The sequence below is a fragment of the Diabrotica undecimpunctata genome, chromosome 2 (assembly GCF_040954645.1).
Source record: "Diabrotica undecimpunctata isolate CICGRU chromosome 2, icDiaUnde3, whole genome shotgun sequence".
NCBI classification, from domain to species: Eukaryota; Metazoa; Arthropoda; class Insecta; order Coleoptera; family Chrysomelidae; genus Diabrotica; species Diabrotica undecimpunctata.
This window is the reverse complement of record NC_092804.1, coordinates 145668980-145695166: the sequence shown is the minus strand read 5'-3', so window position 1 is coordinate 145695166 and position 26187 is coordinate 145668980. Positions and strand designations below refer to the sequence as shown.

Here is a 26187-nt window from a genome sequence, read left to right as displayed (position 1 = left end):
CATGGAAATATAAGGGCACGATATATAATGTGGGACGCAAGATGTAGTAGTATTCGGTAAATTGTATAGCCATGTGAGGAGAATTAAGGAAGAGAGGCTAGCAAGAATTGCGCTTGAAGGAACCTAGATCCTAGACAGCCGAGGAGGTTGAGAGATAGTTAGTAGTCTATCTCTCAAGGAATATTATGGTGATTATCGATAATAACAAATCTTAAATCCACAAAAGAAGATCATATTTACTCTATTATTTTAACTTGTTTTATCTCGAGATTTAGCTCATAAGAATGTATGCCGCTATAACTTGTAATCTTCCTTCTGAATTATGTCTCATTTTAAATAAAATAAGTAAAACTCCCATCAAAAGTATTCAAAAAATAAACATTTTTTAAAACTTTATTAAACTATGTTGTTTGGTAGAACATTTAAAATAAAGTACTAATAAAATAATCTGAAGTATTTATTATTAATTATTCAGTAAATATTGGTTTACGGTTCGCAGTAACGATTGTTTTTGGCCACATTCACCATTTATGTCATCTTGACCAATTTGCCAGATCATTGCACCAGCAACATTTTGGAATTTTATATATTTGACCTAAAAAAATAAGTTGATAAATATACTTTAAAATAATGATACTTTTGTAAAATATTTAAAGAATTAAACGATAAAACAAAACTGACTAAACACTTGGTACCTTAAGATATTTAGAATTAAATATTTGGGTATCTAATTTAGAAGCTATTCTTAAGCTACAAAAACCTTAGTGGTACCATCTCTAATGTATTATGTGAACTAACTTGCTGATTTGTGAAGAATGCTTCCTTTTAGTATTACGCAATTAAAAAATACATATAAAAACGTGATTGGCTAAAACAGTCTACGATGAATGATGCTTATGCAGTAAGTAGTTATAAAATATATTATTTATTTTAAAAAAATAGACGCATCAACTTGCGTATATGTATATAAGTTAGTTAGGTAATTTATAAATATTAAGTTGTGTTTAATATATTATTGTCTTTGAGGCATTTTACCAAATATTCAATTTTATAATTTTGACAAGATTTCACTTGTGGATTCAACGACGTGGTTGGTCCTTCTTTCCTCTTCGACATAATTATTATGTCGAATTCCAAATGAAATATACCTACTCGTTTTTGATGCCAAAAACATTGAATTTTGAAATTTGAATACACACTTCTGGTACCAAGATTTTTTGTTCTTTAGTACTTGCGCCACCCGGAACGAGCGTAATCACGACTTTTTTGAGAGATTTCAAAAATTAAATGAGCAAAATAATAGTGAATTTGAAATATAAAAATGTCGCGACTCAAAGTCACTGTAGGATCTGTTCAAAACCACCTATAAACCTTTTTAAAAACAAAATGAGGCACAAAATTAGCTTTAGAAATGGTATGGGCACAAGAGATGCTTTGTTCGGCTTAAATATGCTGGCTCAGAGATGCATGGATATGAATCAGGACATGTACTTATGTTTTGTAGATTTTGAAAAGACATTTGATATATCTAATCTATATTGGAATCAAACTGCCAGGGAAATAATTGACAACTAGAACACTCAAGATATCAAAATATAGAGGGGAGTCCGCCAGGGTTGCGTGCTGTCACCCCTACTCTTCAATGTCTACAGTAAAGCGATATTTAAAGAATCGCTCTCAGATTCAATAGAAGGTATATCTATCAATGGAAAAGTTTTGATAACTTGCGTTTTGCAGACAATACAGTAATAATGACGGATAACAACAATGATTTACAGAACGTAATGCAACGACTTAATGAATGCTGTCATGAATATGGACTAAGGATGAATTTGAAAAAAACTAAATGCATGATCATGACTAAATCAGCAGAGGCAAACATCCAATTGATTGTTGAGGATACTGTAATTTAGAGTGTGGATACCTACAAATACTTAGGAACATAGATAACATCAAATGTAGACCAAACCAAAGAAATTAAGACACGTATTGAAATAGCATGTACATTAAAACACGTGCATCTGAGTAAGTTGGCCGCCTTTGAATTTTGACGTTACAGAAGAATCCTACGAATATCATGGACTTAAAGAATATCAACCGCAGAAGTTACTAGAAGAATAGTAAAGGAAGCTAAAATAATATTGACTATCAAAAGAACAGAAACAGATAACACAGATGTAGAACTAGAAAATTTGCACAAAGTAAGTCAAGAAATAACAGAGAAATACTTAAAACCTGAAAGAACAATAAAAAGGAATGGATGACGGAGGAGATTCTATGTATGATGAAAGACAGAAGAAACGCTAAAGATAATAAGAATTACTACAACAACATAAATAACGAAATAAAAAGGGCTATTAAAATAGCAAAAGAAAATTGGTTTAGCTCGAAGTGTGCAGAGATAGAGTCATTACAACAAAAACATGATTCATTTAACCTCCATACAAAGATTAAAGAAGCGGCAGGCTTATATAAACACAAGAACACTGGATTCCTGACAGATAATCAGGGAAACATAGTACTGGAAATAGAGCATAAAAAAGATATTTGGATTAAATACGTGGAAAAAACTTTTGAAGATATACGAAGTAACACTGGTATTACAACAAACACCCATTGCGAATCTGGACCACCATTTACAGTCGAAGAAGTAAAATATGCCATCAAAAGCACCAAAGATGGTAAAGCAGTAGGCCCTGATAATTTTCACTCAGAATTCCTAAAACTTATGGACTATGATGGCATAAAATGGTTGACAAATATATTTAACAGTATATATGATACGGGCGTGGTTTCCCAAGAGTGGTTAGTGTCAACTTTTATAAATCTTCCGAAAAAACCCAATGCACGAAAGTGCGAAGACTATAGAATTATAAGCCTTATGAGCCATGTACTTAAAACATTTCTAAAGGTCATTCACAAAAGAATATATACAAAATGTGAGGAACAGCTAACAAGAACACAATTCGGATTTCGTGATGCTCTGGGAACACGGGAGGCCCTTTTTGCTGTACAGGTGCTATTTCAGAGATGCAGGGATGTGAATTGTGACATATACGTATGCTTTATAGATTACCAGAAGGCATTTGACAGAGTAAAACATGACAAATTAATGACTCTAATGCAAGAAATTGGAATTGACAACAAAGATCTTAGAATTATCAGAAACATTTAGAAAGAATTTATCAAACATTAGAAAGGAATACTAATAAACGGTGAATGGTTGAATAACATTAAATATGCAGATGACACTATAGTTTTTGCTGATAATCTGAATAACTAACAGATATTAACAAATCGCATAACAGAAGTCAGCAACAAATACGGACTAGCTCTTAACATAAAGGAAACTAAATTTATGACAATTAGTAAAAAACCAATACTAAACGCTTAACTTACAATCAACCAACAGAATATCGAAAGAGTCGAGCAATATACATATCTATTCACCAATTTAAATAGCCAATGGGACCACTCAACAGAAATTAAACAGCGAATAATAAAAGCAAAAGCAGGATACGTTAGAATGAGAACCATTTTCAACAGTCGAGACATATCATTAAAAACAAAATGCCGTCTATTGAACTGCTACATATTCACAGTTCTGCTCTACGGAATGAAAGCATGGGCACTGACTGTTTCATCTATGAATCGGCTCGAAGCTTTCGAAATGTGGTGTTATAGGCGCATCTTACGTATATCCTGGGTAGACAGAGTTACTAATGTGGAGGTCCTGCGTAGAATGGGGAAAGAATGTGAAATTCTCATGACCGCCAAAACTAAAAAGTTGGAATATCTAGGACATGTAATGAGAAATCAAGAACGTTACGGGCTTCTCCAGCTGATTCTCCAAGTGAAAGTAAATGGTAAGAGAGGACCGGGAAGAAGACGCATTTCCTGGCTTCAAAATTTACGAAAGTGGTATAACACAACTACCACTGAACTGTTCCACTCTGCAATAAACAAAGTAAAGATAGCCGTGATGATCGCCAACATCCAAAACGGATAGGCACTTTAAGAAGAAGATCAAAAGAACAAAACTTGAATACTTAGGCCATATTATGAGAGGGCAAAGATACTCATTACTGCAGCTTATTATGCAAGGCAAAATTCGAGGAAGCGAAATGGGGGAAGACGAAGAATATCGTGGCTTAGGAACGTAAGGGGATTGGTTTGAATGCAATAGTTTAGAACTATTTAGAGCGGCAGTCAACAGGGTTGGCATAGCCATGATGATTTCCAACCTTCGACAGAAGATGGAACTTTAAGAAAAAGTAAAGATAATTTCAGCAGATTCTCAAAATGTTGTCCGTTTACTGCAATATAAGTCATGCGATGTTTAAAACTATGCCGTACATTTTACAATATCTCTGACTGCCTAATTGTTTTTATCTCCGTGGTAATATTATCTTTTAATTGCTGAATATTGGTAGGTTTTGTTTTATTAATGATGTGTTTTAAGCGACTCCACAGGAAATGGTCTAAAAGATTCATTGATAACATCGATAACAATGTGCGTCTGGCTATTTGCTAGAGATTAATTTCGTCCCCTTCTTTAGAGCCATAACTTAACGAACCTTAAGACGTCCAAATACAGGTTTCACAATATTGAGTGAAAATCCGAGTTTATTAGCCACATTTATCTTGACTTTTTATGCTCTTTGTTATGATTAAACATATCCTGGAACCAGCAATACTTGACGCAAGCAAGATAATAACAAACACATATATGATAATCAATGTAAGAAGAAATAGAAACATACCTACTCTACTTGTAACATTGGTGTTAAGCCAAGTTTAATGGTGTATAAGTAAGCTGGAATATATTTTTTGTACAAAACTATCTGCAGGGTGTTTTATTAAACCATAATAATTATTGGCATTAAACTTGACTTACGAGAGCATTTAAAAAAGTTAGAAGACTAACAGTTTTGCATCCCCGTGTTCTTGTTAAATGTATTTTATTTTATTAGCCGTTTTATAATGTGTACAAACTAGCATACTTTTATAATTGATGCAAATCAGTACAAATAAAAAAATATTGCAAACAATGTATACCTTCTCCATAATTGATTGTTCATTTTCAAAGCTCATCCATTGGTTGTTAAAATATTTGTAAGAAATTTTTTGTTCATCACTCCATACTGTAGTGTAATTTGTATAATTGAGGCAAATCTACAAATTAATGTAAAGAATAAGAATTAATAAATTTATCCTGATGAAAGTTTTAATTACATATATTGGAAGTATTAAATATAAATGGACTTTTAAGGGTATCTGAATTTTCGTTATCTTCCAGAAACACATTTTTGTAATTTGCTATATAGCAAATTGCACATTGCTCACTAGAATGCATGTCGCGTTCGCTATGTCCCCGTCTCAGTTTACTAGAGTCATATTAGGACAGGCATTATATTAGGGCTTATCAAATAGCCGTAGATAGTAGAAAAACTTAGACACAGAACGGCATGTATCTTAAACAAATTTCTTACTACAGGGTGGACATGATACTTAGGCACCCCTTGAATGGCAAAACAGACACTTTCAGCCGACTAAATTCAGAATATTCTACTTTACAAAGTAGTTTCTGCCTATGGTATGATATGCAATTGATAGTCGACAATTTGGTTAAGATCTCTGTATTTCTGGCGTAAAGTTCGCCTTCGATCGATCAATATCTTCTTCCTCACGTGCTACAAAGGATAGCTACCATTATAAAAATATTAACTCTTTGCTGCTCGAGACAGTTAAATAGAATTACAAGAGAACCTTTTTTTGGAAGAGGTCTGTTGTTAATCGGTTGTACTGTAGCTAGTTGACTGAAGTTTATTCTGTAACAAGAGTCAATATGTCAATATCTCAAGACATGATGCCCGTCGTTGCTGAGTCTAGCTATCATCTCATCTATAACCAGATTTCACAAGAGATGAGATAAGAGCTTCCACTACGCGCAACCTCTGGCTTTTTGTGCTGACACTGTATCTCCCAGTTGCGTTGCGTATATAATACTGCTCCTCAGCTTGCTATCTATTCATTTGCAGCTAGTTTTGCCTATTCCTTTAAGATGGATGCATATTTGGAAGGTAATTTTTAGTCTTATTTGTGATTCCGAAGACCAACCGTCTTGCTATCTATTTGATAGTCTTCCTGGGAGTCTTTTCTGTTTATTTTCTCATCTCTTACAATTTTTGTAATTCTGTTTTCTCCTTTTCTCGTTATATGTTGATTCTAGTTACTTTCATATCTCACTGAATTTTGGACATTACATTTTTGCTTGATGTCGAATTCTTATTCGATCTCGTCTAATTTTTATCACTATAAATTGTAATATCTTCATCTCAGGTATTCTTAGGGCTTGTTTTGTTTTTATCAGATCTTTTTTGTATCGCTTATTTAAATATTGGTCGAAAGCAGGTTATATAAACTGTTGTTTTTGTTCTTAATCCTATACCTATGCTTCTTTCTTCGCAGTATATCTGTTAATTTGGTTACAGTGGTTGTTGATTTTCTGACTTGGTTGACTGTTTCTTTAGGGATCTCTCGGTAGCTTGTTATATCGACTTCCAAATAATTCAAAGACATAATTCTTCTTTTCCTTCTTCTTCTTCGTCTTCTTCTTCTTATTTTTATGTAGACATGACTCTGTGTGTTTTTCAATGTGCCTTCAGTAAATTGTCGGTCCATTGTTTTCGTGGTCTTCCTACTGATCGTCTTCCTATTGGGGAATCGTCTCTTGCCGTCTTTACTACTATTTTTGATGTCATATCATCGTTCCATTCTACTCTTCTATTTCTTACCTAGTCCTTTATGTTCTCCACGTTGCATCTATGTCGTATATTTGTACTTCTAACTCTGTCCCATAATGTTTTACCATCAATTTTTCTAAGTATTTTCGTCTTTGTTATTTCTAACATCCTTTTTGTCCTCTTTGTGTCAGGTCGTATTTTTGCCGCGTATGTCATTGGTGGTCTGATGACTGTTTTGTAAATTCTGCCTTTCATTTCTTTTCCAATATTTTTATTTCGCTATATTGTTTCATTCAGATAACCTACGGCTCTATTTGCTTTATTCACTTGATCTTCCACTTCTGTTTCGAGTTTCCCGTAGCTAGATAATGTGATGCCTAGATATTTAAACTTCATCACTTGTTCTATGATCTAACCTTTCAGCTCCAATTTACATCTTAGTAAATTTGTTGTTATAACCATGCACTTTGTTTTTTTTTTGGCGGTTATTTTAAATTGGTGCAGCATATGTTGTAAATCTTTATTTTAAGGGATTAGTATTGATCTTACTTTTTTTTATTATATTATCCATAATCAGGTTGCACAATGTAGGACTCAGGGAATCACCATGTCTTATCCCATTGCCAGCTTTAATAGAATCAGTTAGTTTTCTTCTTCTTTACTTTTATTGTGTTGTTTTGTAGATATTTTTAATCGGTTTGATTATTCCTAGAGGTATTTCTCTTGCGTACAATATGTGGATAATGTTCTTTAATTTGACCCGGTCAAATGCCTTCTTAAGGTCTACGAAACATAGATGATATGTCGGTTTGTTATATTCTAATGATTTCTCTTGCACTTATAAATATAGCGTCGGTGCAGGATCTTCACGACCTAAAACCTTGTTGTTCTTCTACTAGTGTTACAATTTTATTCAGTCTATTTGTTATCATTTTGTTTGATAATTTTAGTGTTGTATTTGTAACGTAATATTTTGCCTACCACATGGGGTATTATTATAAGGGGTAGAAAATTGGGGACAGAAATTAGTGGGGCGGAGATGGGGCAAGCAAAATAATTAATAGGATAGGGTTGGATTGCGGCAACTACAAAAAAATGAAACAAAAGGGTTACTTACATGAATATCCTGGGACAAATGAACAAATAGAACTACAAGAAATACTTCTAGCTATTTAAGAAAAAAAAGAACGCCGCTTCGAAGGATCCTAAACTTGCTGGATGAAGGAAAAAAGGCTTTTCCTTCCTAAAGAAGTAAACACAAAGAAATGTTAGGAGATTTTTCTAAAATAAAAGACAAAATGGTTCAGAGAAATGAAATAAACATTTATTTTTGTCTCAAACAAACAGTTACACAAACAGATAAACAAATTACATGGGTTTATACCAAAATAAAATATAAAAATGACTTACATATGTCTATATGTTTACAATTGGGAAACGCTACAAAAAACTTTCAAAACTATTATTAAGTTATTTATAACTGTGGCAGAAATAGATTATTAAAATTAAAGATCTATCTTTTAATTAAAATGAAACTTCATAAAGTTAACCTCTTCAAAAAAAAAAACAAACGTCATAGAAAATTTGAGGCCAGCTGTCATATATCGACATTTATACTGATGACAAAGAACAAATAAATTGACAGCATAACAACACCCTTGATTTAGAATACATAATACATATTACGTTATTTAAATTGTTATGAAAGCAATTATTGTTATTTGAAAAAAATGTCTACTTTACTTTGAAAATTAAACACAAAATGTTACCTGGGTTTTCACATAAAATTTTGCACTGAAACTTCTGGGATTATTGCTAAAATTTCTGGGGTTGAACTCTCTGGACACGATAAAAAAAACTGCTTCAGAAAAAAAAAACAGAAACAGCGAGGTTGAAGCCAAAACTTTAAACTTTTCTCCTTAAGAAAAACTGGGACAGGTAGAATTGGACTGCAGTTACACATTAAATTACTACTATTAACCGCTACTAAACTTATTTTAGGACATAACGTAGGACGAAGAACAAAAGGACATTACAAATTTGATGAAAAATTTGGACCTAAGCTAAAATCGACTTCCTCTGGTAGCGATTCTAGCGAGAATGATGAAATGATCTTTAAAATTCATTCACATAATTTGGAATAACAAAACACTTGACGGGAATTAAAACGCAAAATATCCTATTTTTAGGACGCACAAAAATTGTAAGGCGACTTCGAATAAAACATTTAAAGAAAATGCCGAGAAAGTACACATCTGTAAAATAATAAACAACTCTAAAATGGTTTATATTAACTCGAGCCGACCTAAGAAGGAATTGAAATATATTTCGGGTATTTTAACTTGTACGATAGGAACAGAGATACATGGAAAATAATCTTCGTTATTTTAATACATATATGACGGGATTTAAATTTAATACTTATACGAGGAGATTCCTATATATATATATATATATATATATATATATATATATATATATATATATATATATATATATATATATATATATATATATATATATATATATATTGAAATGATATTGTTTAAAAAATTAATTTATAAGTTATATACTACATAATATTAGATATAAAAAAAGTATTTGATTATTTTAAATAAGTTATATACTAGAGAATTTAATAAAAATATATTTATGTGAGGGCATTTTTAATAAATTAGCATATAATAAGTGTAAAAAGTTGTATTTTAATGTTGTAAATATATTTAAGTGAGCCATGTGCATAGGCAACCAACTATACAGTAAATTGACAGACAGAAATTAATCATAATACGAATATAAGTGGGGTTATAATAATAATGTTAGTTTAAAATGTTTAATTTATATATATTTAATGATTTAAATGTTTATTCTAATCTGAAAAGCCTAAATGTCAACAAAATTATTAATAGAAAAGAATGGAATTCTCTGGATCACCGGAGATGGCCATGTTTGCGAAATGGTTTGTTCCAGAAAATTCAGACATCTATTTTATAGAACAAATGGAACATGATTTATTGCCAGATGATTCTAGAACAGAAAAAAAAGATATAAATACCCGGTGATTTGGATTAGAATCGATCAGTTATGAGTTACAGTTACTATATGGCCAGTTTATTATGAAAGTTAGTAGAAGATAGACTCATTAAGTTAGTGAAGTCAATTGTTCAGAATTTTCAAGATAGTGCAGTCAGAAAAGTTTTAGTAAGAAAGTAGGTCCAGTCCATTCAGTTACAAATAGTCCAATTTTTTAATATAGTGAGTTAAATGAAGATTAAAAATTATGCATATATTTTAATGCACATTTATAATTATACACTAATAATTATTGAAGATTAAAAAAGTATATTACAAGAATATTGGATGGATATTGGAAGAAATTAAAATTATATTATGATTGGAGATTAGTATAAATCAACTTATAATAATTGGATATTGGTATATTGAAAAGAAGAATAAATATAAATGCTGTTTTGCTGGTTTGCTTGGTGGTTTATAAATGCTGGTGAAGAAAAATATATCTTAAATTGGTAGAAGCTGATAATTGGAAAAAGTAATTTCACAAAAACAAGGATAACCGAAGTACGAAGACATTCAGTGGTAATTAGAATATATATAGTGGAAAACAGTTCATTTAGGCATTCAGTGAAAGAAAGGTACAAAATTTTGTTAATATAATTTAGTTAGTGTCATAACAATTTCAATTTTGAAGATAGTTTGTTTAAATTTTACATTGTCTATAGAATTTAATTAGTTTTATAAGAATATCAATTTAAAGATAGTTTATTTTAAATTTACATTGGCTAGGTTAGATATATATATATATATATATATATATATATATATATATATATATATATATATATATGTGTGTGTTTCATAATAGTTATAATAAAGATAATTTAAAAAAGTACTTACAAACTAATTCTTTGAGAACCGCGATAAAAACCCTATATTATTAAAAATACTCATTGCTCATCATTCAAACAAACAATACATCATAACAATTTGGCACCCAACGCGGTGGCTCTCTATTTAAAAGAATTAGTTTGGGAAGATAAGTGCTCTCATACAATTAAATTAATTATCAGTAGAAACGAAAAATTATAGATTTTATTTTTAATTATATTTGAACAAGTAAAGTCTCAAAATGTCTCAAGGAAAGAAAGGTACAGGAAGCAAAAAGAATGAAGAAGATGTGGAAGTAGAAACACAACCTATATAAGAGGAGAGTTTAGTTCAAGTTCCACAAGATACTGCAGAAATGAATCCAGAAAGAGAGGAAAATGTCAATATGGCAGCTTTGATGTCATTAATGATGCAGATGAACAAGACAATGGAAGAGAATACGAAAAAAATGGAAGAGAATACGAAAAAAATGGAAGAGAATTCAAAAGAAGTCAAAGAGGACATGAAAAAAATGGAACAGAAATTGGAAGAGAATTATAGAAAATTAGAAAAGAAAATAGAAGATAATAATAATAAAATTGTAAAGCAAATAGAAAAACAAATGGATAAAAAACTTGAAACTGCAGAGAAAAAAGTAGCAAAATTAATAAAAAGTATACGGAATGACTACAAGAAAAGGATAGACAATGAGAGGACAGAAGTAAAGAGGATTATTCAAGATAATAAGATAGATATAGAACAGAAAATAGAGTTGCAGAAATGTAACTTAGAAGTAAAAATTAACGAAGACAGGAGAAACACAGAAGAAAAATTAGACGATATACAACAAAATATCCAAATAAATAGTAATCAAATAAGAAATGTGGAACAGAGAATAGATGATATTTCACAAATGAGAGACATAGGGAGACCTTATTTAAATTTAACAAATGAGACTGGGATTAAATTCTCTGGTAATATAAAAAATTTGCATCCTAGAGTATACATAAATAGTTTAAAACCTAAATTAAGATTTGTGAATAATATTAATGATATTAAAGATTATATTAGAATGACATTAAATGACAATGCAGCAACTTGGTTTGCTAGTATTGAAAATGATTTAGATAACTTTCAAACATTTGAAAATAAATTTTTAAATTATTATTGGGGTGAATTAGAGCAAGCAAAGTTTAGAGAAATTCTATATTTTGGAAAGTATAATCACAATTTAAAATCAAATATGGTAGATTATGCATTGAAACTGATAACGGTTGCAAAATATTTAGAACCACCACTTAGAGAGGATGAAACAGTCTTAAATGTATCTAGACATTTTGATGTTGATGTTGTGCAAACAGTAACTGTACAAAATATTCAAACAATAGATAGTTTTATTAATTTTATTCAAAGAATACAAAGAGGCAATATGACAAGTAATAATAACAACAGAAAAAACAATAATAACTTTCAATATAATAAAAATGATAATCAACAATATAGACAATCATATAATAATTATAGATATGGTAATAATTTACAAAATTTTAATAATAATAACAGTAATTATAATAGACAACATTTTAATAACAGTACTAATAATAATAGACAAGATTTTAATAATCGAAGAAATACAGAGCGACCTAACTATAACAGACAGGTAAATTGTGTACAAAGGAATAGGAGCTGCGAAGACAGGGAACGAAATAGTACAAGACAAGAAAATGTGAATAGAAGTCATAGTAGGGAAAGACATAGGACATCAGATCCAAGTGGTCAGATACAATCTGACAATTCTAATAATCCAAATTTTGTGCAGTAAACTTTCTGAATTACAAGTTAGGCCATTGCTATTATGAAAAACCTTCAGAATTTATTTCTTTAGATGAAGAGAAAATTATTGAATCTATTAATTTAATTTATATAAATGCTTTGGCCAAAAATAAAATGATTAAAATTATGATAGATACTGGTTCAGAAAGTACTTTAGTCTCGGAGAATTTTATTTTTAATACACTAACGGCCGGTTTCCGAAACGTTATTCAAATCTCCAATCATGTAATCTAGTATCAAATTTGATCAATTGTTAACAAGCGACAGGTTTCCGAAACGAAAATTATGGTAAAATTACGTGATCACCGATTATAGATTATTTGACATACGATTTTACATGGAAACAGTAGAATCGATTGTAATCGTTTATTATTTCTGTACGAATTGTTCTTTATCTTGCTCTAAATTAAGAAAGTAATGTTGCTGTTTCACTTTACCATCATTCCTGTTTATGTGTAATCTGCATTCTGAAAATCAACAAACAAACATAACCTAACTAACTAATAATTTTGTGTCGTTCGTTAATGTTTACCAATTTGTCATTTATCATCTTTAATTCTTAAAATGAACCTTTGGAACAGTATTTTTGGGTTCTTTCTAAACAACAGCTTTTTATAAAACACCTTAGGTTTATGTATCTTACAACGTAACCAAAGATTTTATTTTATTTACTTACAACTATTGGTACATAACCAAAGATTATAAGATTAATCATAGATTAATCGTCCAAAAATCTCAGATTACCTGACAAGCTAGTATGACAGAAGTTTGACATAGATAAAACGATAATTAGCGTTTCGGAAACCCAAAATACTTCTGACCGGCTGTTAATCATCGATTATTTGCTTGTTAGATTAGTTAATGTGTGTTATGTGATTGAAGTTTGATCGATGTTTCTGCAACTCAAAATGCATTTAATCGACTGTTAACAGTAGATTACCTAATTTTGATAATGATCAGCCTTTCGGAAACCGGCTGTTAAACTATCAGATATAATAAAGATTCCAAAAATTAAAATTTTTGGTGCAAATAATAAGAAGTTGGGTGAAATTGATAAACTAGCCAATTTTAAAATTAATATTCTTAATAAATAAATTAATATGCAAGGATTTATTGTCAAGGATTTATGTGTTGATATATTAATGGGAAATGATGAATTGGAAAAGAAGAAAGTAAAGATAGATTTTGAAGAAAAAATGGTAACTTTGGAAGGGCAAATAATTAAATTTACGCAGAAAGATGAGGTGAAAGAAGGAATAAGAGTTGATAGGATATTATTAAAAGAAAATAATGATGTTTATGAAGAAGAAATGTATTTTGATGATAGGGAAATGTCCCAAAAGAATGTAAAGAATAATTATTGTAGTGAATATTTAAGGAATGGAAATTTTAAGCAGATGGATGCCTACGAGGTGGAGTGCGTAAAATTGGAAGCAAGAAATAATGAGTACATAATGAAGAATAATGTTATTTGTAAAGAAGATATGATGAAAGTTTTAAATTGCCCTGAAGAATATAAATCAATAGTCGTTTCCATATTACAGCAACACAAGAGACTTGTCAATAAAGAAAATAGAATTGCACAAAATTATATCCATAGTATAAAAGTTAAAGAAGAAAAGGATTTTAAAACAAAATCATACCCAATACCATACAAATACAGAGAAGAAGTAAACAGAACAATTAATAATATGTTAGAAGATGGAATTGAAGCACCAATGAGTATAGATGTAATACTAGGAAGAATTACAGGAATGTCATTTTTCACTAAAATCGATTTACAGCATAGTTTTTGGTTAATACCTCTAGAAAGAAAAAGTAGACAGTATACAGGATTTCAGATAGATGGAGTAGTATATTAATTGAAAGTAGTACCATTTGGACTTCAATCATCTTGCAGTGTTCTATGTAGATGTCTTCATGATATTTTGGATCAATATGAACATTTTGTAATTCACTACATTGGTGATATATTAATTGTTTCTAAAACGGCTGAAGATCATGAGAAACACCTAAAAATTATAATAAACAGATTAGATAAAGTTGGACTTAAAATAAATCAAGAAAAATGTACATTTTTTCAAAAAGAAGTAATATATTATAAACTTAACACTAATTATAAAAATACTAACAGCTTACTGATATATCCATTTTATTCAATAGACTTGATTTGTTAAATAGATGGTAGATTTCATTATTTTGAATCAATTTGACATCATATTTATTGTCTGATACATATGGAAATTATTTTGTACCCTAAAAATCATAATTTGGGGTTAGATACAAAATTGATTCTATATATAAATGTCTTTCTAATATAATAAAGTATAAAACTTACCATTTCATATGGATGAAAGCCTGTTGAATTGAAGGAATTCCTAGATTTTGTCTATAGATAAACTTAAAACAATATGGACACTTAGATTATCTTTATTCATTGTAATTGTAAAATATAAACACAGAAACTTCTATTTGACATGACAGTTTGACATAGACTGCGAACAGGGATGTATTTGATAGAACAATTAAAATAGGAAATTAAATTATTTCATTTATTATAATTACTAAGGTATGTGGATAAGAAAATTAATATTTAAAAAAATAATAAGTAAATTATTTATTTTAAATTTAATTTTGGGGTGTTGAAATGATATTGTTTAAAAAATTAATTTATAAGTTATATACTACATAATATTAGATATAAAAAAAGTATTTGATTATTTTAAATAAGTTATATACTAGAGAATTTAATAATATTATTATATATATAATTTAATAATAACTATATTATTAAAAATACTCATTGCTCATCATTCAAACAAACAATACATCATAACAATATATATATATATATATATATATATATATATATATATATATATATATATATATATATATATATATATATATATATATAGTAAGAAATTTATATACCAAAGAATTTGCAAATGCTACATGTTTAATTAATTAATTCCTGTTTAATTTTCCGGGTCCGATTTGTCTCCCTTTTTAAAGAGAGATATTTCACAAATCCCAGACGATACGTTAGCAAAATGAGCATTTGAAATACGCCATCTTCACAATAGAGCTTGTACTGAAATGTAAGTACTGTATATATTATCTTTATACTAATGTCACCTGTACAATCAACAATCAGTAAAACCCACCCAAACCCCGCCTCACTTACAATTTTAACTAACACAAGTAATATCTTTTGTATCATACCTGATATAAGGTTTGGTTAAATTGGTAGTATTACAATATGTGAATTTTTTTAGCTTCACTAAATAAATAGATTGCGAGTTAGTCTGTTATTTATTTCTAGTACACAATTTTGATTTATTTTTTGATATATAACAAGGCATTTAAAAATGCTACAATGTTTCCTTCTAAATGTGTTTTGTTTTTATTAGTTCGTTCATCTGCCCCTTGATCATTCTCCATATTCCTTTATCTGTAATTCGTCATAAAACTTTTCCCTTATTGTTTAAGGCTTATTATTTTCTATGTCGTATACTCCGACAATGTTTAGGTCTTCTTTTTCCATTCTTATCTTTGCTATTAAAATCCTTTCTGATTACAATGTATTGAAACTCTTTGATATGATTTTGGTACCTTTGGGGTATTAGTAATGCTACACCTTCTTTGGCCCTGTTTGTTTTTGCTACTCCACTGTAGATTAGTATGTATTCACCTAATTTTGATTATCCTTTTCCTTTCTTTTTCGTTTCCTGTAAATCGCAAAGTCTATTTGTTTCCCTTTCAGCACTTGGGTTATTTTTTGGTCCCTTGAGTTGACCGACCTGATATTCCATGTAGTAATTCTCATCTGGGTTTTGGATATTTTTTGCTTGTCCTTATTTCTTGCCGTAGTCGTCTTCATAGTATCAGTCGTGTGTATACGTCCAGAAGACATAATTATAACACATACTATATTATTTTTTCTTCGTTCTCAGTTTGTGCTAATTGGTTCTTTGGATATAGGTATATATTTGCTTTAATCTGTTGACATTATCACCTGGTATTCTTTTGCTATTTTATTAAATGTGTATAGTATCCTTTGTAGATCATCTTCGGTACTGGCCAGCGATATGACATCAGCTGCATAGCCTACGCTATTGATATATTAGTCTCCCACTTTGTAGCCAATCAGTGGTTTTACTGTTTCTCTTAGTTTGTCCATTATCTAGTTGAACAAGAATGTATTTAAGTTGTCTCCTTATCTCATTTCTATATTTATTGCATCTGCTTTTATTTTAGTTAAGCAGTCACAGTTAAGTTGTTCTATAATGGGATCTTTACTTAAGCGCTTCCTATCTTTAAATTGAAATTAAACAAAACGTGTGTAAGGGATTATCAAAACTTTTATTTTGTTTAAAAGGTCTTACAATGCCATTTTGTATGAAATATAACATTGTTCAAATGTTCGGTGCGGCTTTGCTGGGTAGCCTGACTGAACCTCCAAGGCAGGCTGAATTTAAAGATTGTCATGAGATATGTTTACTTTTAGGGTTGACGTGGTTTGTGGCTTATCCTCTTAGATCTGCGTTTATCTGTATAGACCCATGACTAACGAAAACCTATAAGAAAGAGTCTAATGGCTTCAAATAGCATCGTCCTGTTGAAACCATAAGTATATCGTGTCCATATCATCCAATTTAGGCCACAAGAAGTTAACAACCATTATCATCATCATAATTTATCATGTATTTGTTAAATATTTCTTTAACTACACCTAAAAAGGGTTTTCTATTGTTGCGTTTATATCTACATAACTAATATTTTATCATTGGGTGTCCAGCTCGTATTGGAGTTGCTTACAAAATACTTCGTAGTATTCTATTGGTTTGGCGATATCAAGTGCATAAGGAGCTATAAGATCTATTACATAATACATTTTATGTTTTTATTGTTGCGATTAATATTTTGTTGTGCAACATACATTATTTAATACAGTTATATTCGGTTAGAATCTATCGTGTAATAGTAGTCCAACTCTTTAATTTGTTATAAATCGATAATTTTCGTACTTAAGCATTCCTTTTCCTTTGCATCTGGTTTAGGATATAGCGCATATATTAGTTTGGCTGATATTTAGTACAATTATTATTTCTTGTTTTTCCTTGTTTCATGATTTGATATTACAAGTAAACCTAATGAAATCCTTGTGCTTCCATGTTCGTTTTTTCGTACATTGATCGTTTTTCGTATTATTCATCCGATATTCAACACTATTACTCCAGTTCTGTGAACAAGATAATATTTTAGCCTAGACAGAGAGTTGAAACCTTACTTAAGAACCTATGAACTCTCCTCCTTTACTAACAATTCAAACCAATTTCAAACCAATAATATAAAAAAGCTTCGCTTGTACTTCGTTCACCTTGAAACACAAATTGTGCCAGATCTGAGCGTTGAATTGCCTATTATATTCTAGGATTAATACATTTCTAAAAAAAAAAAAAAAATAATATTCTTAACATATTTGTATGTTTTTAGATGTTCTAGGTATCACTATTTGATGGGCTTCAATATAGATCACTGTCATATTTTCATGTCATAGTGTGAACAGCTTTGGATAGAAAGAATAGAGAATTTTTGTTTTTGATATACTACAAAACTAAGCCAAAATATAGGCTGAAAGATGTCATAAACTAACTGGAGCACAAGTTTTAAGTCTGAGGAAACAGATCGTACTCCTTTTAGAGCTACTCCCTACATTTAAAAATAATATTTTTAATAATTTCAATTACCTACCTGCCTATAAGTTACTGTTTCAGGATTTCCTACTCCAGTTATAAGTGAGTGAAGTTCGTGGTTATTTGGATCAGCTAGGTTAAATATACGCCCATAAAAAGGCATTCCAATATTAATTTTGTCTTTTTCAACACCGGCTTTTAACCAGTTTTGCAGACAAGCAGCTGTATTTCGGCGGTTTCTTTCATCTTCAGTCTCAAGGGAAGAACCAAAAAGTGCTGAATTGTGACCTGTATATTTACTCCATCGTCCATAAAACACATAGCACATTAGATTTATCATATCAACATTTCTGAAATATAAACGTAGTATCTAGTTTCATTTTTAAGTTTTAAATTTTTTTAATCCATCGAGGTGAAAAATTAAGAATTTTAATAGATAATAGGATGAAGAAAAAACATAAATACTGAAGAATAGAATTAATAAAATAAATTATAAAAAAAATTAAAAAACTGTACCGAAATTTTAGTTTTATGAAATAAATATAAAATTTTTGAAAACTCTATTACTGATCTATTTCATTTTAGTTGTATCTATTACATCTCATTCAATAGTGGAAACGTACAATGGAAAATGAAGTTACAATATAAAGGATATACAACATCAGGATTCTAATAGGGTGGGGTTCTGATTAGACCTAACACATTGGGTTAGTTTACATGTTTACGTTCTGAACAATTTTCGCCAAGAAAGACCATAACACGAATATGTAACTGTTTCTACAGGGTGTTTCAAAAAAAGGTAACCCCTTCTCTAGGGTAGGTAAAAAACTGAAAAATAATTGGGGTTTGCTTAGTAAAAAATTTTTGTAACGCCATCCGTTTTCAAGATACAGGGCGTTGAAGAAAAAAAAATTTACGCATTTTTTACGATTTTGCCGAAACTACTGGCAACAATGTAATGAAATTTTATACGAATATGTTTTGGAAGCTGATACATCCCATGAATTTGTTTTTATATCTGATTCTCATAGAGGGCGCTAGTTACACGGATCGTACCAAGTATTAGGCAATATAACTTTTTTAAGAGTATAATTATTAATCAAAATTTCAGGTAAACTTAAACATCATTCAATTTTACACGAAAAAGGTACTCTTGGTAAAACTCGATACTGTGTACAGTTTTCGGAATATTTTGATTTGAAAATTATGAAGTAATAATTGCTGGTATAAAATAGTTAGTAATTAAACAAAACTCACAAGAAGAAAATTAAATTAATGACTAAGAACATAAAATAAAATTCAATTACAGTAAGTGTTCAAAATGCCCTCCGTTTTCGCGAATACACAAGTCTATTCTTTTTTCCAAAGATTCCATTAACCTTCTAAACGGTAGGGGATTAGCTATGACGTCATTAAATTAACGTTGAATTCTTTCTTCCAATTCTTGGCGTGAATTTACCTCTGTAGCATAGACTTTTTCCTTAATATACGACCAAACTGCGTAGTCCAAAGGGTTAAAATCGCATGACCGAGGAGGCCAATGAATCGGAGCTTCTGCACCTCTACCAATCCATCGATTCCGAAAATGATTACTTAACCAATTACGATACCTTCTATCAAAGTGTGGTGGAGTTCCATCGTGCATAAAAAATAAAGATCTTCGCTCGTTTAGCGTTAAATCTTCTAATATCTCGAATAAGGAATTGTTTAAAAAATCAAGATACATATCACCATTTAAATTTCTATGTAGAATATGATAACCTATTAATTTGTTACCTAAAGTTGCTGCCCAAACAGTAACTTTAATTGAGTTTTGGTAATGTGATACCCTTTTGAGTCGTGGATTCTCATCACACCAGTAGTGTGCATTATGGGAGTTAAACATACCTTGTCGCGTAAAGGTGGCCTCGTCCGTAAAAAGAATGCATTTTAAAAAATTTGGATTGTGGGCTGTCCTTTGTTGGAATATTTCACAAAAATCCACTCTAACCGGTAGATCATCTGGCAAGAGCTCTTGGACTTGTCTGTAATGATAAGGATGTAATTGCTGTTCTTTCAGTATCCGCCAAGTACTTGAAGAAGAAGTATTTGTTTGTCTTGCTATATTCCTTACGCTAACTGTTGGATCTTGATCAAGTAAATTTAAAATATTATTTTCTTTATTAATTGTTCTTGTTGTTCTTGGTCTACCAGAATTTATTTTATTTGGTCTCACATTCCCAGTTTCTCGACAACGTCGTTCAACGGCTCTAAATGTTTTTTTACTTGGTAAGTTTCTTCTAGGAAACTTTTCTACATAACGTGTCACAGCTGCACTAGAACATCCTAAACATTCGCCTAAGGTTAATAACATGTCAGTGTATTCAACATTTGAGTACATTTTGATTTGATTTTACAAATAACAAGGTTTCAAAACTCTAATTATTGTTGATTTATCGTCATAACAATCAATAAATGTCAGATTTCCATTGCACACTTGGAGAAAATAGAGGTATACCTATTAGAACTTTATCATTACTACCAGCATAAATTATTACTTCATAATTTTCAAATCAAAATATTCCAAAAACGGTACACAGTATCGAGTTTTACCAAGAGTACCTTTTTCGTGTAAAATTGAATGATGCTTAAGTTAACTTGAAATTTTGATTAATAATTATACTCTTAAAAAAGTTATATTGACTAATACTTAGTACGATCCGTGTAACTAGTGCCCTCTATGAGAATCAGATATAAAAACAAATTCATGGGATGTATCAGCTTCCAAAACATATTTTTATAAAATTTCATTACAATGTTACCAATAGTTTCGGCAAAATCGTAAAAAATGCGTAAATTTTTTTTTCTTCAACGCCCTGTATCTTGAAAACGGATGGCGTTACAAAAATTTTTAACTAAGCAAACTCCAATTATTTTTCAGTTTTTTACCTACCCTAGAGACGGGGTTACCTTTTTTTGAAACACCCTGTATAGACACTCATGGAAAATAATATCTAATATTTTGGAATTTTCTAATTTTTTTTTTGAAAATACATTCTGATCAATCAACTCGATTATTGTGTAGAAGAAATTATTTTAAGAATGATTAATAAACATAATGTAAATAAGATATTCCACAAGGAATCTAAGTTCCTGTAGTTGGCTGTATACCATATATCACAAAAAATGTTTATTAAAAATCCTTTATAAAAGGTATATAATTTAAAAATCATGTATTGAGCCACTAAATGTGTGCGTAAAAACCCGTTAAAAATTGTTTGTTTAAATTTAGTTTACATTATATGGTATTAAATATTACGATATGAAAGTTACCAGTGGATTTGGTAACATGGCGACTTATGACTCCACATGAAGTTGCTGGTCCTGAGACGATCGTATCAAGAGCAGCAACTCGTTCTTAAAAAAGGTTTATTGTACAAATTATGTAAAAACGTGTATACACATTTTGTACAAAAAATGCTCGGCTAGTGATGTTTCTTGGGACTGTTGTCAAATCGGTAGATACCTTCGGCAAAAATCGGTAGATTTCGATATATTATCATAATATACACCCTTTTAAATTTTAAATTATAAACAATATTTGGAATAATAAATGTATTAAAGTAAAAATTAACCAATCCAAATAATACCCAATGAACACAAACAAAATTGTTGTTAATAAAAAATTATTATCTCCACAAAAATACAAAATTACGAATATTCCAAACGGAATTTCAGGAAAATATCGGTAGACGGAACAACACTGTACAAATTACGAAAGCGTAGCAATCCAGTGAAACAAACATATTAATTATAAAACATCGCGAAGTTATATTGAAATTTACACTGGTTAATTGCAAATCAGAGAATCTGTTATTGTATTAAAAAGCCTATGTTGTGTAAAATAAATTCCAATGTATACATACTTACTTTGATATTGCTGTAGCATTATAACCAGCAGTCGGATAAGATTGTAGAGCAACAGTAAGTAAGTAATTTTCTTTCTTTAACGCCAATTTTAGCTCTCTAAGAAGGTCTATAAAATTTTCCTAAACAAAATTTAGAAATATTACGATAGATGACTATTTAGAGTGTAAATATTACACATTCTTAAATATATTATAATAATGATAATTAAGAAGGATAAACAAACAATATAACTTCCATTATCCGAAATCAACGGGATAGAGAGCTTGGGAAGTTATTATAAGTTCAAGGTGAAAAAAATAATAAAAATAGTTAAATAAAAAACTTTTATATATATATTTCTAGATTACTTGACATACTTTAAACAAGTTTAATTTCTGAAGTAAATTATAAAAAAAATTCATGTATTACTTCTATAATACTAATATAATAATATATAATAAAAATTGAGGTGGATAAAAGGTGGAGTTAGATTTGCACAAAGATACTTAATAGAATATATAGAAAACATCGTAAATATTGAAAAGAAGAAAGCTATCTCAAGCATTTGCCCATATAATTGAAATATACCAAAATATCTTTTAAAGAACGTTTTTATTTAGAAATGACTTACCTTATCAACAATATTCGGATGTTCCCAGTCGACATCTATTCCATCAAAACCGTATTTCTTCAGAAAATTTACCGAACTTGTGACAAGGTTTTGCCTTTTTGTAGAATCTGCAGCGACTTGTGAAAAAATTTGAGGAGGAGTTTCCCCAAGACTTATTAAAACTTTTAACTTTGGATTTGCCTTCTTTAAGGACAATATTTTTTCAAACATTCCTACAACAAAATGTAAAGTGTACACTTATATTATGCTAATAAATAATAAGAATCATTTGCTAATTTATTCCCTTGTTTACAGGATACACTATTTATATAAATGACGTTTCGTATTTTGGAGGATGTTTAAATTAAAAAAAAAGAGAAAAGTGTTTTAAATGTGTTTCATTTTCAGATATGTAAATATGTAAATGTTTGACTATTTCTTCCTCTCTGAACGCTTTATAAAACCCATAATAAGAAACCAGATCTACTTATGATATCTACTCAAGGAATAACTTTTCTTTTTTATTAGTAAAAAAATATCTACGATACCTTAACATTAAAACTTAACAAACTGAACGAGAAAAAAAAAAACAACACACAAGAAAAAATGTATGCGAGCACTATTGTTCATTTATTTAATTTTTGGTGATTTAATTTTTTAAAATTATTTAATTTTTTTAATGCATCCTCAGTGCTAAAACAATTTGTAGGTTTTACGATGTTATGAAAACTCTACGATAACTTAACATTAAAACTTATATATATATATATATATATATATATATATATATATATATATATATATATATATATATATAAGCGGGGATCCTACAGCTTCTGCCGCTTCCCGCATTTCGATCGCCATCTTTTTCTATCTCTCCATATGTCCATCAATGGCTCTGTCTTTCATGGTTTCCATAACACCTTGTATCCAAGACTTGGCTGGTCTTCCTCGTTTCCTTCTATTACTTGGATTGTATTCCATAGCTCTTTTTGGCCATCTGTTGTCGTCCATCCTCTGTACGTGTCCATACCATATTAACAGAATTTGAACACTCTTCCTGCCTTGTTGCACTCTATAGTCTATATCTCGTTCCGTTGTTCTCATTCCTGTTTTAATTATACATTAAAACTTAACAAACTAAATGAGAAAAAAAGAACAAAAACGCAAAAAAACTGTATGCAAGCACTATTGTTAATTAATTTAATTTTTGGTGATTTTTTTTTAATTTGACTGTTGGCTTCATCTGGATGTTTTGTTAAAGCTCTTTCAATGGTCAAACTCGTGATTTGGGTAAAAGATTCGCTAGTTGTTCGGATAAACCATTTATATGTCGAAGAGTTTTATTCGTATTCTTGGTACTGTTGATTTTGTTGTTGTTGGTATTGTTGTAAAATTTATTTATTCTTAATTTAAAAAACATTTCAATTAAATATTTGAGATATGCATTACTTAGGAGGACATTTTTTGCTTTAGAAGCTTGACAAAGGCAAGGATTACCGGCCGAATCGTTGATTTTAATGGAATAATAAAATCTAGTTCCAAATTTAACAATTATTATTGAACCTGAACCCAAGATATACTCATTTTATATTATATTCCCATTTCCCACATTCTGATAGAAATATTTTGTTTCTTTCATTGACAGTCAAAAATATGACATGACTCAATCTTTATTTTTTTTTTAAATAATAACGTATAATGTTACACCGTTACAGCATAGAACTGATAAGTGATATTGTATTAAAGCTTTACCTTACTTTTATCAATATCTAGTGACTTTTTCCAATGTGCCAAGTTCCCGTCACCATCAACTTTCACAAAGGCGTAGTTTAAATGAGTGCATAGTTTCCCATCAAGTAATTCTGGTGGTGCAACATGAAGTCCATATCCACATAAAAAGTAGCATACTACATTTTCTACAAATAAAACGTAAATTAAAAAATTGTTTGTGTTGAGTTTGTTGGGTGAATAACTTGTTCAATAAATGCCTTGTTACTGAGAAAGTCGGCTTCATTATCTTTACAAAAAGCCGATTATTATATACGAACGATACGGCTACTCGGATGATAACCATTCGACTAAAATTGGAAAGTGTCTTTTTTTATTATTATTTGAAAACCTGAGACAATTAATTGAATACATATCTTTAAATTTTTAATAAGAAACTCTGACGCGTGGCTTGAAGCTTAAATTTACTTGGTTTACTCAGTTTGCTGGTATCACCTTCACATTTCCACTTTTGGTCTGTGAAAGGTACACCAGCACGGGTTTGGATTTATAGTTTTTGGTCTTAAAATATCTTTACTGTAATTTTTCTTCATTTTCTTCAATAAATTCTTTTATTTGTAATGGTAAAAGGCTTTTCTTTCTCACATATTATTTTAAAGTTTAAGCAAATCGAGCTTCATCGATAAGTTTTATTAGGGCATTTTTTATGGAATCTACTTTATTCGTAGACCCTATTGTCTAAACCGGTATTAAAGAATAGTACTTTCTTGTTCCCAATGAGAGCAGCTTTGTAATCCCAACTTTCAACATCTTAGTCTTTTGGGGAGCAAGTTACAGATCTGTCCTTTTTTATAATTTTTTCATCGAAAGTACTTTTGGTAGGCGTAGTCTGGTAAACACATTGTCATCTAATGTAAGCTTCTATCCCAATGTTGCAGATACTGATATCTGATCAAACAGTAATAAAAATAATGATACGATAAATATATGACTCATTTAACCTGTAAACATTTTGTTATTCTTACTTTTGTTCTAGTGTATTTTCCGACCCGCTGGAAGCCGGTCAGGCGTTCCCTTTCATTCGAGACAATTCAGGAGTCGGCACAGGTCAACATCTGTGGGCTTCGAAGGGATTCCCGAACAAAGGCTGTTTAATATATATATATATATATATATATATATATATATATATATATATATATATATATATATATATATATTATATACATACATGCTTATTGAAAATTTTATTTATATTTATGAAAATTATTATTAAAAAGATCATGCTTATGTTGAAAATAAAATATTGTACTTACGACCTTTAGACTGACATGATACTACTTTTAAAATGATAATAAAAATAGGTATCACGAATTTAAAGAACTGCATCATCTACTACGTAACACACTGTTCCGACTACGGGAAAAATTAAAAATTACACTATTAAAATATATTTTAAAAATTCTACCTACTTCCTTGTGGCATTAAACCACAATAGGTAGTATTTATCTCTTAAAATATGTTATTAGATTGCAAGTTAATATACATATAAATATACAGTTTGGAAAATCCCTCTTATCTGTAATATACAAATCTACATAAATATTTAGACATTTCTTATTTTGTATTTATATCAATTAACTTAATTAAAATTCATGTTTAATTACAATATTTATTCGCTCCGTGCGTGACTGACGCGACACCTACCGCCTTTATCTGACAGTTTTGGACCTACCAATTGTCAGGTTAAACATATGACATATGTTTGACATTGTTAAATACATGCGAAATTGAC

General features: G+C 29.9%; 1 protein-coding gene across 3 annotated transcripts; it reads right to left on the bottom strand.

Moving 5' to 3' along the window:
• Positions 1-389: 389 nt before the first annotated feature.
• Positions 390-25894, bottom strand: LOC140435010 (chitotriosidase-1-like). 3 transcript variants are annotated; one of them, XM_072523671.1, is made up of 8 exons: positions 25865-25883; positions 25709-25808; positions 24422-24580; positions 22683-22894; positions 22073-22191; positions 18222-18513; positions 5059-5175; positions 391-595 (listed from the first exon to the last, which is right to left on the bottom strand). In XM_072523671.1, exons 2-8 carry the CDS (start codon positions 25782-25784, stop codon positions 464-466), a joined length of 1107 nt encoding a protein of 368 aa, XP_072379772.1. In that variant the 5' UTR covers positions 25785-25808; positions 25865-25883; the 3' UTR covers positions 391-463. The 3 variants fall into 3 exon arrangements, with proteins under 3 accessions (XP_072379773.1, XP_072379772.1, XP_072379771.1); XM_072523670.1 differs by having other exon boundaries at positions 25709-25894; XM_072523672.1 differs by lacking the exon at positions 24422-24580 and having other exon boundaries at positions 390-595; positions 25709-25894.
• Positions 25895-26187: the final 293 nt, after the last annotated feature.